The sequence below is a fragment of the Talpa europaea genome (assembly GCF_964194135.1).
Source record: "Talpa europaea genome assembly, chromosome: 3".
In the NCBI taxonomy this organism is placed as follows: domain Eukaryota; kingdom Metazoa; phylum Chordata; class Mammalia; order Eulipotyphla; family Talpidae; genus Talpa; species Talpa europaea.
In genome coordinates, this window is record NC_140069.1 from 92,079,336 (window position 1) to 92,093,772 (window position 14,437).

The 14,437-nt window shown below is 37.8% G+C and overlaps 1 protein-coding gene across 1 annotated transcript; it reads right to left on the reverse strand.

Moving 5' to 3' along the window:
• Nucleotides 1-6,272: 6,272 nt before the first annotated feature.
• On the reverse strand, nucleotides 6,273-13,278 carry AGR2 (anterior gradient 2, protein disulphide isomerase family member; the record flags this gene model as incomplete). Its single annotated transcript, XM_084230355.1, has 7 exons — nucleotides 6,273-6,322; nucleotides 7,497-7,580; nucleotides 9,127-9,190; nucleotides 11,285-11,358; nucleotides 12,701-12,753; nucleotides 12,871-12,934; nucleotides 13,140-13,278. 7 exons carry the CDS (start codon nucleotides 13,276-13,278, stop codon nucleotides 6,273-6,275), a joined length of 528 nt encoding a protein of 175 aa, XP_084086481.1.
• Between the last annotated feature and the right edge of the window lie 1,159 nt (nucleotides 13,279-14,437).

The window sequence follows — 14,437 nt, forward strand, 5'->3', positions numbered from 1 at the left end:
TCCCACTTGGACCCTAAGCTGAGATTGTTAGTGACATGTTCAAGCATTGCTAAACTCAGTCTTCCTTTAGGATTTTTTTTGATTTGTTATTTGCTTTGTTATATTTTGAATTTTGCATGAGGTTCTGGAATCTCCTAATAGAGTATTTTCCCCCCCTTGATACAATGTTTTTTATGTGACAAAGACTATTCCAGAGAGAATCAACTCATAACATGGGTTTGTGCACTAATCAGCCTTGTTTGTGTCAGACCAGTTAGAAATCAGGGAAAATATGAATCTTCAAGGCTACCAAACTGTAGGGTTATAGGAGCAGGTAGTAACTGACAAGTCACTCAAGAAATAATACATTTTCAAACACCAAGGGCATACCTGATCAGCTACTCTGGGCTTTCTGTTCTCACAAAGACCTGAAGGTGCTAGATTTTCCAGTCTCTTTTAGGAGGTATCCTGTGATCTTTGCTTTGTCTGGGTGCAGAGATACATTATGCAGTGTATTATAGTGCCCACTGAAAAGGCCTCTGAATAGTCTGCCCGGAATCCCGAATGACGAGCCTGCAGAATTCAGACTGACCCCAGGATTACAGGAAGGGCCACTGCCTGGCTGCACAAAAATGCTGCCACAAACACATGGGCTCAGAGGAGGATTAGTTTCAGATCAGGGTCCTCAAGTTACAACAAGTGGCTGTAAAACAAACTTGTACCCTAGAACTTTTGCCTTCTAAATTTAGCATTTTTAAAAAAAAAAAACTGTGCTACTTTTAAAACATTTCTTTTACTCCATGTGTACACATTCCATTTGAAGGAATGTTTCTTAGAATATTTACCTAGTCGCCTTTGATGTTCAAAGTAAAATTTTAGAGACTATAATGCTAGAACAAAGGAAAAACTGGTAATTATTATTTCTAGAATCTGAGCTCACTTAGCATGAATTCAACTCAGATCCTCTGTTATCTAAGCAGGAATGAGTTTGGTATGAAAACCAGTTGTACATATTCATCTTAAGTACCATGCTGCTGAATGGAACCTTTCAGAGAGAGAAAAGAAACCAGAAGTGTCGCTTTTAGTTCTTAGTTTCCTTAAGCCAAAATCCTCTTACGATTTTTCCAAATATTTGGTTAGCTCTGCTTAAGTTTATTCATTCTTTTGAAAATGCTCTGAGTAAATATATGAAACTATTTAACTTTTTAGCAGGTAGGAAAAAAATCCCTTTTTTTTCGAGGGTATTTCATAGGATAAAAACACTTTCAAGCATCGTGGCTGTACAAATATGATAATTTGCATCCTAATGGTCTTATTAGAAGTGATAATAGGGCCTCCCCCGTGGCATAGCGGGTTGAGCGCAGTGCTGTGGAGCTGTCCGCAGCCTCGATAGTGCGGGTTCGATCCCGGCCTGCCAGGGAGAATCCCACATGGCGAGGCAGACCTCTCCTGTCTTGCCCGCTGCTCCCCTCAGCAGTGCTTTCGATCTGTCTGCCTGTTCTGCGCCCAGCTCCATCTCTGATGAATCCTCTCATCCTCCCGCGACTCTTGCCTGTGCCCCACCTCTTGTATAAATAAAATAAATCTTCAAAAAATATTTAAAAAAAAAGAAGTGATAATAAAGTTCAGGACTTAACTTTTCAGGGCTCTGGATAAAGTGAGGGAATTGTATCGAGTTGTTCTGTACTTAGTGTGTTTGGCATAGTGGTAACTATTTACATCAGGCTCTCTATTCTAGATGAAGTACAGTATACATCGTTGGTGAATGTCTTCTGAGTATTCTTAGGGGAACATTGTAGGGCTGGAAAGGAATTTCCCGCCACCTCTCTGGAATGTTCTAAGGCTGGTCAAGCAATCAGATTAATATCAGAGAGGTTAGTAGCAGGAAAGAAAAAAATTAATTACACATGGAGAATCCACATGGATGTGAATTTTAAAACTAGTGGGACAAAATGACAGTATATATCCCGAGTGAAAAACAAAATGTGTGACAGGCCTAGAACTTTAAGTCAAGAGGAGAACTCACATGATGAAGGGCACATGACTTGTAATTAGATATTTGCCTTGTCATTTATCTAATAGAGGGGTTATTTCTGATAATACCCCCAGTTCTGGGTTAAATGTCCAAATTTCATCCTGTTAAGTGAGTGGTGAAAATTTCTGTGAGCCTGCAGGGTTTCCGTTGAGCTAAGCTTGAAATAATCAATGTGCCAAATGACACAGCTTAGGAAGGCTTGGGGAAGCCTATCTTTTAACAACCAGCAATGCCCTTCACCCCACCAGAGGGAAAGGGAGAGGGAGAGAAAAGAAAATCTAGCTTTCCATATTAAAATTTTTCTTGAATGTCAGATCACAGCAAGGTAATAAAAGGCTTTGAAATACCTCCTGGTGGGCCTCCCTGGTGGCACAGCGGTTGAGCACTGGGCTGTGAAGCTACCCGCAGCCTCTGCAGCGCTGGTTCAATCCTGCTGGTGGCCAGTTAGGGTCCCACATGGTACAGACCTCTCCTGCCGTGCCTGGTGCTCCACCCTGCAGTGTACTTTGTCAGTCTGTCTGCCTGTTCTGCTCCCAGCTCTGGCTCTAGTGAATTCTCTCACTCTCCCATGCTTCTGACTGTACCCAGTGCTTGTATAAATAAATAAATAAATCTTTAAAAAAAAAAAATACCTCCTGGTTTTGAGAAATGGCAAAAACTAGACACTCCTACTATGTACCAGGCCCTTTCTCATTTACTTTCCTCAGAAAACCAGCTTTTGGAATTCAGTTTCAAATGAGGGCTGGAGGGCGTTGCCTGTAAGTTAAAATATTTGTGAGAGGAGCCATAGAATCACTTGAAGGATAAAACCTTGTTTGCTGACTGCATCATCTTGCTTTTCACAGGTTGGTCAGGTCACAGCTTGACAAGTGGTCTTTTAGATCAGGTTGACTACTTGGACTTTGAAGTCAGCCTTCTTGGTGAGGCCCTGAAGAAAATCTAGTTCTTGCCTTGGAGATTGTTCTGTTTTTACCAGTGATTGCTAAAGATAAGAACCTCAGTAGCTACTTAGGATTACTGAATGAAAAACAACTGAAACAGACAGCCATAGATGATCATTGAGGAAAGCTGCAATTCTAAAACAGGTAAAAATGGTTTGAGAGGCATGTTCATAATCCGTGTCAGTTACTTTACAAATGATTTATGTTACCACGATTTTTTAAAGTTAATTCCTCTCTTGTCTCCCTGTTTTGTGGGACCTCAGATAAAAATGGTTAAACACATTTTTTTTTAAATTGTGTTAAAATATACATGGTAAAAAGTTTATCATTTTAACCATTTCTAAATGTATAATTCAGTGGATTCAGTACATTCACATTGTTGCACAATCATTAACCACCATTGCATGCACCATTTCTAGAAGTTTTTCATCTTACCAAACTGGAACTCCATTCCTGTTAAATGATATATCCCCATCCCCACCTCCATTCAACTTCTGGCACCCACCGTTCTACTTTTCTGTGATGTGTCTGGCCTAAGCACTTTGTATAAATGGAATCATACACTGTCTGTCTCTTATAACTGGTTTATTTCACTTAACATCATGTCTTCGTTGTTCTTCCATGTTGTCATATGTGTCAGAATTTCCTTCCTTTTTCAAGTTGAATAATATTTCATTGTATGTATCTGCCACATTTTGTTTATCCATTCGTCTCTCAATAGATGTTTGGGTTGCTTCTGCCTCCTGGATATTGTCAGTAGTTCTGTTATGAATTTGAGTGTTTAAATATCTTTTTCTGGCTATCGGGTATTTTGGGCACACATGCAGAACTGGCATATTGAGTCAGAGAGTAGTTCTGTGTTTAGTTTTTTGAGGAACAGTCATTGTTTCTCATAGTGACTGCAATAGTTTACATTTCTATCAAATTACCAACCTATTTAATTCAGCCCTTGGAAATAATACTCTCTAGTTTTTACTATATCACTCTCTGTCGTCAGAGAAAGTAAAAATGTGCTTTCATTTAAATTTCTTTAAACACGAATGAAAGATAATGTGATTATATTAACGGGGTTTCTTAAAAAAAATAGGCATTGCTGAGAGGTCTCCCTGGTGATGCAAGGGGTTGAGACACAGCCTATGAAGCTGTCCGCAGCCACTGCAGCATGAGTTCGATCCCCAGCCAGGGAGCTACCCACATGGCGCAGCAGACCTCTTCTGACTTGCCCACTGCTCTCCTCTGCAGTGTATTTCAGTCAGTTTGCCTGTTCTGTTCCCCACTCTGTCTCTGGTGAATCCTCTCAACCCCCAGACCTCTGGCCTGTACCCCAGTTCTTGCATGCATAAATCTTTAAAAAATAAAAGGCATTGCTGATATTTCCAAGAGTGTAAAGTAAGTTTTCAGGTTTGTATTTTTACTTCTATTTCTAACCTGTGTATGTACATAGTTTCTCTAGTTACAATTCTTAAGTTATTTTCTATATTCCTTTCTATTTCTATTTCTCCATAACTTTTATTACTTTTATAGATGGCAACATAGGGCACTTTGTATCAATAAAACATTGTATTTGGTGGTTGCCAATTTTCATTTATAGCTTTGTTAAAATAATGTTGCTATTGGCATCTTCACAGAACTCTTTCTCTTGAATGATTTCCGAAGGACATATTCTCAGAAGTAGAAGAGATTGGATCAAAGTCAATGTTTTTTATGAGTGTTGCTCTATTTCTAACACATTCTTCTTGCCACCATGACATTTGACTTCCTAGAGATTTATGTATTTTTTAAATTATATATTGTCAAAATAGCATTTTGTCATTTAATAAATTTTAAGGACTTAACCTTATTTCACATCAGCACAATTTAAAAATCAATATTTTGCTTTACTATAGAGAAAACTTGAATAGCTTAGAAGTTGTCATCAGTGTGTTTGTTTATACAAGTGAAAACTTTTTTCTCCTCCCATTATCCCTCAGAGAGCTTTCTAAACGCACTATTTTACCCTTTTAACCACATGTAGGGTACCTACTTATGAGAAGCACATACCCTCAAGTGCTGTTTTTACTGAGAATTTGCATATCATTAAGTCAACAATATATGCTCAGAACCTACTCGTACATAGCTACTTGACAGTACTGAGAGAAAAGTATTTAAAATAGATTATCTCCTGGAAAGGTTAATAATTCCAAAGGGTCTATTCAGTAAACAATCTATCTCCCCCCTCTCAAACTTTAATCAAGACAGGCAATCAATATTCACAGCATTGCACTAGACTACTCAGGGAGATGGGTAGTAAAGGAATTTCATATAACAAGGAGTGTGAGGTTAATTATGTAGTGAAGAAATTAACATATAGTTCTGTCAGAATAAAGACTTGAAGAATAAAGAACTACTGTCTGAATCCATACCCTTTCTCAACATTTCCAAAGACATGTAGTGATCTCTGACTTATATGCCATTGGCATAATAAAGCCCTTTGCTCTTCCAACCAGTTACAGTTTGGTGAAGAAGATGGGACCCAGTTTAACTGAATTTATTACAGGTCAGATATTCCAACTCTTGTATGATGAGAGATAAATCTTTTAAAATCAATTTCTAGGATTTCTTTAGGGGCTTGGGGGGGATACAGATGTTTTTTGAATGACCTTTTCACTAAATTAGTCTTCTGAAGAGGAAAGCTACCAGCCAGAGCTCTTTTCTCTGAGAGCGTTTACTTGGGGAAAATCTAGCTAAAACTAAATTATGGAATTAAAGTGCCTGCATAGATGTTTCTGGCCAGGATGGGGAGGAGTTGCTTTGAAGTAGGTGCCTGATTTTCTCAGGATGCCTTTGTGTATATTCTTTCACACTAAAGCATACTCGGATATGCATGATACTTTTTTAAATTAAGTTCATGTCTACTTTTAGTCTCCCAGTGAGACATTATGGTGAAGTGAGATATAAACTTTGTTTTTGGTCTTATTGCTTGAAGTAGCTTTGTCTTGCCCCAACTTTATGAATATTGTGTGCATCCAAAGGCTTATTTGGTAAGTGAACCAAATAGCATTTCTGTGAAAGACCAAATTGGAAAATTAACAGCCTGAACACCGCCAAAAGGATTTATTTTTTTTTAAAAATCATGGCTCATTATGGTAGTATATAATATTGTTTTCATACTTGGAACCAATTTTTTTTTTTTAAAAAAAAGTAGCCGTTGTAACATTAGACCATAATCTATTCTGTATGTCCACCAGTGCTTCCACATGATCCAAAATCTTCTAAAATCTCTGCTTCCATATGTCAAGGACTAACAGAGGGAAGAGTTTGCAGATACTGTTTTTTCTCTACAATTCAGTCTTCAGAAACTTGAGAGCTTTCTTCATGTTTTCCAGCACTAAAGGGGGAAAGAATGTAAAGATGTCACCAGGAATTAATAGATACAGTAACTCCCCCAAACTCAGGTACTTTATTCATTGTTTAAAGGGGTGCTATTTTATCATAGGGTGAGAACTTGATAATCTTATAAAAAATTTTTCTAAAATGATCTACAATGGCTTCACAAGTTCTCTTCCAATATTTATTAAATGCCCTTTCTACAAGATAGATATTACTTGTACAGGACACTTCCCTTTGGAGTCCAAACTCTTATTAAGATATATAGTATTATCTCAAGAATGATCAGTTTTTGGAATGTGCTCCTTCTTGTCTTCTCAGCACCCACTGGAAGCTTGCTAATGGACCAGGAAAATCTTTCCCAACATAATGTTGTTGGTCAATGCTGTCCAGTAAAAATTTCTATGATGATGAGAAATAATCAGTGCCTTTGCATAGACTACTTGAAATGTGGTTAGTGTCTTTGTAGGAATGGATTTTAAATTATAATTTCAAGTCAATATAAAAAAAACTGCATGTGGCTAATGGCTAACACATTGGGAAAATAGTTGTAGGCAGTGCATAGAAGGGCAAAATGGGTTCTTAGGTCAAAACCCAGTTTTCTTCCCAGAAGGACTAATTAGATGTCACACTAAGTATAGTTTCCTATTGAGGTGTTTCACCTGCCTTGAATCTCTAACTTTTTTTTTCCATTTTCTCACACCCCCAGGGGAACTGAGTATCTTGGCAACTAGTTGGAACTATCTTTCCTGCTGATCTTTAAAATTGAACTTGAATTCAATTTCAACAAGCTGGGCTATGTCATTTCACTTTTGTTCTTTCGAAAAGAAATATTTAACAGAGCATGATTACTACTGTTACTGCAGTCATATAATTACTATTGCACCCAATTCTGTGGTAGGAGTTGTAAGTTAGTGTGCCTAAGGAAAAATACCTGAAAAGCAGATAGGTACTATGTCATAGACACCCCAAGGAGAAAAGATACCTAATCTAAATAAGTCATCTTCACTTGAGATTTTTTAAATCAGTCTTAAAGTTAAAGTGATTTGCTTGCAGACAGGAGTATAGTTAGGATCAAAAGGGTTCTCTGTCCCTGAGCAGAGCTTTCTCCTCACCAGGTAGCTTTTACTTCCAGCAGGATAGCAATAGAGATGTACAAAGGAGGTAACACTTACATAGAGCTGCATCTGAAGGTTCATAAGCATAAAGACGATTTGAGTATCTTCCAGTGATGTCGGCTCTAACTGTTAGGGATGGGTCTACAAGGCAAAAGACAATGGAGCACTAAGTTTCCAAGTAACCTCTCTCTTACCTGACAAAGTCTATATATTTATCCACATCCTATGGACGGAACTAAGCGTGTGGCCCACTAGACCAAGTTCTATTCTCTACATCCACTTTGCAACCTGTCCTTGCTGTCGGTACCCAAGGGGAGCTATAGCATCAGCACCTGCACGTGCTATTTGACAAGGTTATGAACCTTGCTGTCCTTGTATAGCAACCTGAAAATGGGATAAAATATATTGTTGGTATTTTTTTTCTTGTGTTTTTGTTTTTTGGTGAGAACATTGGCCATCGCTACTTAAGAATTATCTTAAAACTTTTGAAACATTTTTGATATTGCTGAAAGGTGTTTCCTAGATAATTAGAACCTGACATCCAATGCCAGTTTTTTAAAATCAGAGATGTTTAAAAATGAATGAGAAAACACAAGCATTCCAAACAGCAATGGGTCTGTGAGCATTAGTGTAGCCCCCTCCACTATTATTTTATTGTTAACCAGCTGCATTTTAGAAATAGATGTTTACATTTTAGAAATTAAGGAGTCATCCCTTATGTATATGTATATTCCTTGGTTTAAATCCATTTTTTCATGTTTTATATTTAATTTGATGTATCAATTGCTGAGATATGGGGGCGGGGAGAATGGTAAGGCCTATCCACCTTTTTAAATGTAAGGTGTATGCAAAGATACACAGATGTTTAAATCCTTGCCTTGAGAGGGCTGATTGAAGGAGCCTTAGGTACATGTCCTGAAAACTAATAAAGCTTCTGTGAGAACCATCTGCAAGTGTGCAGAGCCTGACAGTGATACTTGAGCGGATAATCTGTCATTTGAGAACGTTGGATTAGGACCAAGGAACATAAATTACAAGAAGCAGACACACATTTCTTCAACAAAGGCTTAAGAGCAAGGCAAAAACAGGGTCTGTGCACAGGATGCAAACACGAGGTCTCTCCTTTGTAATAAATTAACATAAGAACAGCCTTTTCTTCACTGACCGGCCCTGGCTGCCTACTGGAACCACCTGGGAAGCTTTGCAAAAATACAGACACACCCAGAGTTTCTGATTTCATTGTTTTGAGCCATGATGGGGGCAGCTTCATTTACAAAATCTTCCAGGTGGTTGAAATATGCAGCCGGCACGGAGAAGCTTTGAGCTGGAAGAGCAGGATGCCTCCCAGTTCGTTCCTAGGTGGAGGATATGGAACGAGGGCTAAGATGCCCCACGTGCTGTGAAGTGACCGCGGGTGGCATGACTGCGCCCACACTGCATTTCAGTAGCTGATAGACTATTTTCTCTGCAAAGGTATGTGTGGCAGGGGATGAAATAAAAACTCACATTTTCTAATGAAAATATGTTGTGGAATTTAAAGTAATGCTATACCTCTTGCTAGAGCTTTAAAGTGACACTGGCCTTCGTGGAATGGCCTATGAGGGTGGGGTGGTGGAAAGAGGAAGAGATGGGGTGGCCCTTGTGTGATGTTTAGGGTCTGCTTCATCTCCCTGTCACTTTTACTTACCAATAAACATAATCCTTGGGACATACTGGCCATCAGGAGAAAGGTGTTTGTCAGTTGTTTCATACTAAGATTTTTTTTAAAAAAGAAAAAGCAGTTTTAGTTTGTTTATACTTCAGTTATTTTCAAACTTATTAATAAAAAACTGTGTCCATTCCTGGGCTAGACACATTAAGATGTGGTATGGCACGACTCTTCAACAACCTTATAATGCAGATGAGCATGAAATAATAAGATAGAACAGAATATGTTTGAACACATGAAGTATAAAACTGAATATGTGATAAACAAATGTGTTCAATAAGAGAAACTATGGGAGGATTTAAAGTGTTTGGGAAAAAAATCTTGGATGAGGTAGGGAGAAATAGATTAATGAAAAAAGCAGAATTCATTTTTGCTGGAGTCCAGAAATAGACAAGATTTTCTTGAACATACATTTATCCAATTTTTTAATTTATATTTTTCTTAATTTAGCTACTCAAAGCACTTATCTTTAATGAATTCACAGTCTATTGGCAGGAAAGTGAGTATTGAGGATCCAGTGGGTGTTCTAGCACTTTCTGAAGTAAGGGGGGAATCTTAAAAGAATGCATAGGGATGAGTTACATGGACAAGAAGATGGCTCTAGGCTGTACAAAGAATGTAACATATAACCCAGTGCTTGGGGCAGACTGAAATATAGGGGATGTGTGGGGCAGTGGAGATAGAAGATGCTTGAGCTGCTTTGGGGCTGGGCATGAGTGTCCTTGCTGAGCATACAATGGTGTTGTATTTGTGCACAGAGAAAAGTCAGTGGAGCATGTTAAAAGAGGAACCATGATCCCATTGTGGTCTTTGAGTTACCATTATGGTCATATGGGGTTAGGTAAGTCTAGTAAGCATGAAGTCATTTAGCAATAGTGTGGTAAAGTAGGTAAAATGAAAAATTTGTGCACTATAATAGGTGGTTCTCAGTTTATAGGGAAATAATAGCAAGAATATTTAGAAGTTAGAACTATAGGACTTCTTCACTGTTAAAGGTGAGTAGGAGATTCCAATATCAAAGAATACTTTTGATGAAACAGAAAGAAGAGAATTTGAAAAGCCTGGGCCAAAATGATTAATTCATGTTAAATATACTGAGTTTAAGCTAATTATGGGATATCTAGAACTCTATTGTATACAAAAGTTGGAAGTTGTGTTTGGGTAAGATGTGGGAATCACCAGTGTGTAGGTGTTGATGAAAGGCAGTGTAGACGAAGTTGTCCATGGAGAAAATAAAATGTAAAAAGAGGATCACGTCAAGTATAGAGTCACCAAAACACTAACATTAAGAGAAGAGGGGCCTCCCCTGGTGGCCCAGTGGTTGAGCGCTGGGCTGCGAGGCTGCCCACAGCCTCTGCAGCACCAGTTCGGTTCCTGGCCACAGGGCGAGGGTCCCACATGGCACACAGACCTCTCCTCCACATGGCACACAGAGCCGCCCCCTGCCCCTCAGCAGTGTACTTCGTCATTCTGCCTGCTCTGTTCCATGCTCTGGCTCTGGTGAGTTCTTTTACCCTTCCCCGCTGCTGACTGTACCCAGTGCTTGTATAAATAAATAAATAAATCTAAAAAAAAAAAAAAAAAAGAGAGAGTAGGGGACGGAAGAGTCCATGGAAGGGAAATGAGGAAGAACTGTGTGTATACTTGAGAGAGAGAGAGAGCGCGCACGCATGCGCGTACATTGAACAGAAAGTGGTGGAAATGGTGACATAGGTGGGGATTTATGAAGCTAAAGCACAAGTTGCATGATTAGATCTGGACAGCCACAATGTTGTCTTTTCTAGGTAGAGCGGAGCAAGGATTAAGAATGGGTGTGCAGCATCTGGAACTATAGGAGCAGAAAGTAATTTGCAAAATACACAAACCTAATGATTACAGCAATAGACAAAAATCTAAGCAGATGAGAGTCTGTTTCAGGTAATCAACCATTATAAATTACTAAATAAATTAAAAGATATGCAAGATAGATTATTAATAAAATAAAATGTAATATCTCTGTTATCTCCAATCTCTGAAATGAAGTAGTGGGGACAGATGTAGTTCATGCAGTATGACTAATATTTATGGGAAAAATGAATATTCAATTTCAAATAATGATCTAAAGAGAAATGTTAGTGATAGTGAAAAGTAAACTTACAACTAGATTGAGGAGAACAAACTGATCTGCCAATTTCTGGATTTCTTTGTTTTCAGCAAACACTTTCTTTAAAGCTACAATGCAAAGAAAAATCATTAAGCTTCCATCTCATTACCAGTTAAAACCATTGCTCTCTGCTACATTTTAAGTTGAATTTTATTTTTAATACAATATTTTGCTTTTCCAATTTAGCAGATGATTAGTGAAGTAAATAGGTAACTGACTACCTTTGCTTCTCATAATTCACTCACTCATTCATTCATTCATTCAACCATTTGTTTTTCCAGTCATTTATTGAGTGGGTACTACTATGTATGCACTGTCTTGTACACTGTGGATAAATTAATGGGAAAAAAGTAACATGCTTTCTTCATAGAACTTATATGCTTGTTTAGGAGATAGACCATAAATAAGTAAACAAATGCCTAATATAGATAGCGATAAGTACTTTGAAGAAAAATAAAGCAAGAGAAGCAGCTTAAGAGCTGTGGGTTGATTAGAATAGACCTCTCTGGAAAGGTGATGTTAATGTGAGTAATCCATTCTAAGATTTTGGGGGTGAGTCATTCTAAACAGAGGGGACTGTAAAAGGCATAACACTGAAGAAGTATTGAGCTCAGATGTTTGAGGAAAAGCACAAAGGCAAGCTAAATGGTGTAGAGAGTAAACACAGGGAGAGTGGGAAGAGTGCAAAGAGTCAGAGACCAGATTATATTCAGTCTTTCAGACCTTGGTCAGGATTTGGATTTAGTTTTATCTGTGTTGAGAAGTCATTTGAGAACCTTAGTGATAGGATCTGGTTTATATTTAACAGTGTCATTTTGGCTTCTATTTGGGGAACTGACTATAGGATGATGAGGCAGGTGGGTGTTGCAGTAGTCTAGATAAGATGTGATCTTGGTTTGGACTGGCAGTAGCAAAGAGTCAATAGGAAATTACTGGATATGAACAGAACCTCCATAATATATGGAGCCCAGAAGAAAGTAAAAATACGGAGTCCTTTGTTCAAAAATTATTAAGAATTTTAATACACTAGCAGCAGAGTGTTAAATCAAGCCTGGGGACCTTCAAAGCACTAAGCGCTGTGTGACTGTACAGTTGCAGGACCATGAAACTAATACTGATACTGGTTTTAGGGTGTATTTTGAAGTGAAAGACAGTGGCATTTGCTAATGTATTGGATGTAGGACATAAGAGAAAGCAAGAAGTCAAGGATGAATTCTAGAGCATGTCTTCAAAATATGTACCAATAATTAACGCAAAATATAGAAATATTTGAAGCTGCTTTAAAGTATTTTTACTACGTAAAATACTCTTACTCAATTGTGCTCAAAGCTAAAAATATAAAGATGAGTGATTTGGACTGTGGACTAAAGCTAAAAACCTATAAAGGACATTATATTTAGAACAAGTTACCTTGACTGTGTGGGCATTCATCCAAGTGATGAATAATCATCAAGGGTTTGTTGCTTTAAGAGATAAAGAGAAATTGGATGATTTTTAATCAGTAGGATTTTATGTATAGTTAATTAACACTAGATGGTGCTCTTGAGAGCTTTGAGAGATCCTGTATAAGGCAGTTTTACCTTGTCTTGGATTTGTATAAAGCTTCTTCATATGTCTGAGTCCAGATGAGTTGATCCCCCCAACCTAGAACAAAATGAATAGTATATTTAAAACAATGGAATTTTAGACTCGTCTGTTGAAAAGTAATGGTATAGACTAAGATAGATATATACTCTTTACTATGGAGGAAGTAGAAATAATTATAAGCTGATAAATCCAGAAGGAACACATACAAAAACATGTTCGGTTTCCCGATTAAGTAGTGTTGGAAACTAAGGCCAACTCCTACCTCTAGAGAGGGTCTGGGGCAGTTTAGGGCGAGAGTCCTTTGAGTCCTTTTTAGCTCCTGGTTTGACTGTGGCATCCTTAGCCAGAGTGTAGGAGAGGGCCACAAGAAGCAAGAATGTTGACACTGAAATCTTCTCCATGGCAAATCTGATATGGAAAACAAGCAAAATGAAGATACATAAAATGAGGGAATTAGCAGACTTTAGATTGTATCACAACTGAGGCACACAAAAGGAATTGAGACTTAGTTGATACTGAATACATGATTAGAGTAAATATTACCTTACATAGAATTTTCCTAAGAATACATATTATGAATATTGATTTAGTGCTATATATAGAACCATATAGAAATAAATACACTAATTTAGGTCTCCATAGAAATCTACAATATTGAAATATAGATATATATTTTAAGAAAACAAGTAGACAGAAATATACACTCTGACAGCTAAGAAAACCTACATTTAAATTTTATATTCAAAAATTTTTTGTACTGGAAGTCACATTAGGGGAGACCTCCTCTTTTCCCAACTTCCACCCCCCAAGCCTCACATTATTGAGGAAGAATCTGAGAGATGAAGATTTATGAGATGGGTACCGAATCAAGGTTTTTATTTTAGCTCTTGCCATTTTGCAATTCTGACTCCCATCTTCCCATCCTGAAACCTTTAAACTTTTGTCAAAATGATGGCACTGCCATTGAAGAATCTGAGTGAAAAGATTTCTTAGTTCATATAGACCTGCCAACTTTTCACTTAACTGAGGAATTGTACTCACTCAGCTTTCTCCCTAGTGTAACGTCTACTCAATCTCTACATATTCTCTCTGAATTGGCTAAAATACGTCAAATGCAAGTTCCTTTCAAACAACTCTTTGATTTTATGTGGATCTTTTAGAGGTCGGTAGTTGTAGGCATGTTCTCAGTGCCCAGAAATATTCTATGGGACTCATAACACAGAGTAAACAACTCTGTCTGAGTCTTTTTGTTAAAAGCATTTTTCCTTTCCAATATTACTGAGTTAATTTTTCGGAAAAGTCATACTAGTGTGAAGGACATGCCTAGAAACAGGGAAGTGAACGGCTAGATAAGATGTAGAGACAGCAAGAGAGTAAACTTACTAGCAAAGTGAGTTGCTCTAGCAAATCATGGTTATCCAGGAACCACAAAATACAAAGCTCTGGTGACTTGGGATTTGTAAAGACAAAGACTGAAATTGCTTAAAATGACACATCTAACTAATATTGTAAGTTTTAAATTAAATCAAACTGGGCAAAGGAAACAGGGTAGACCGTCAA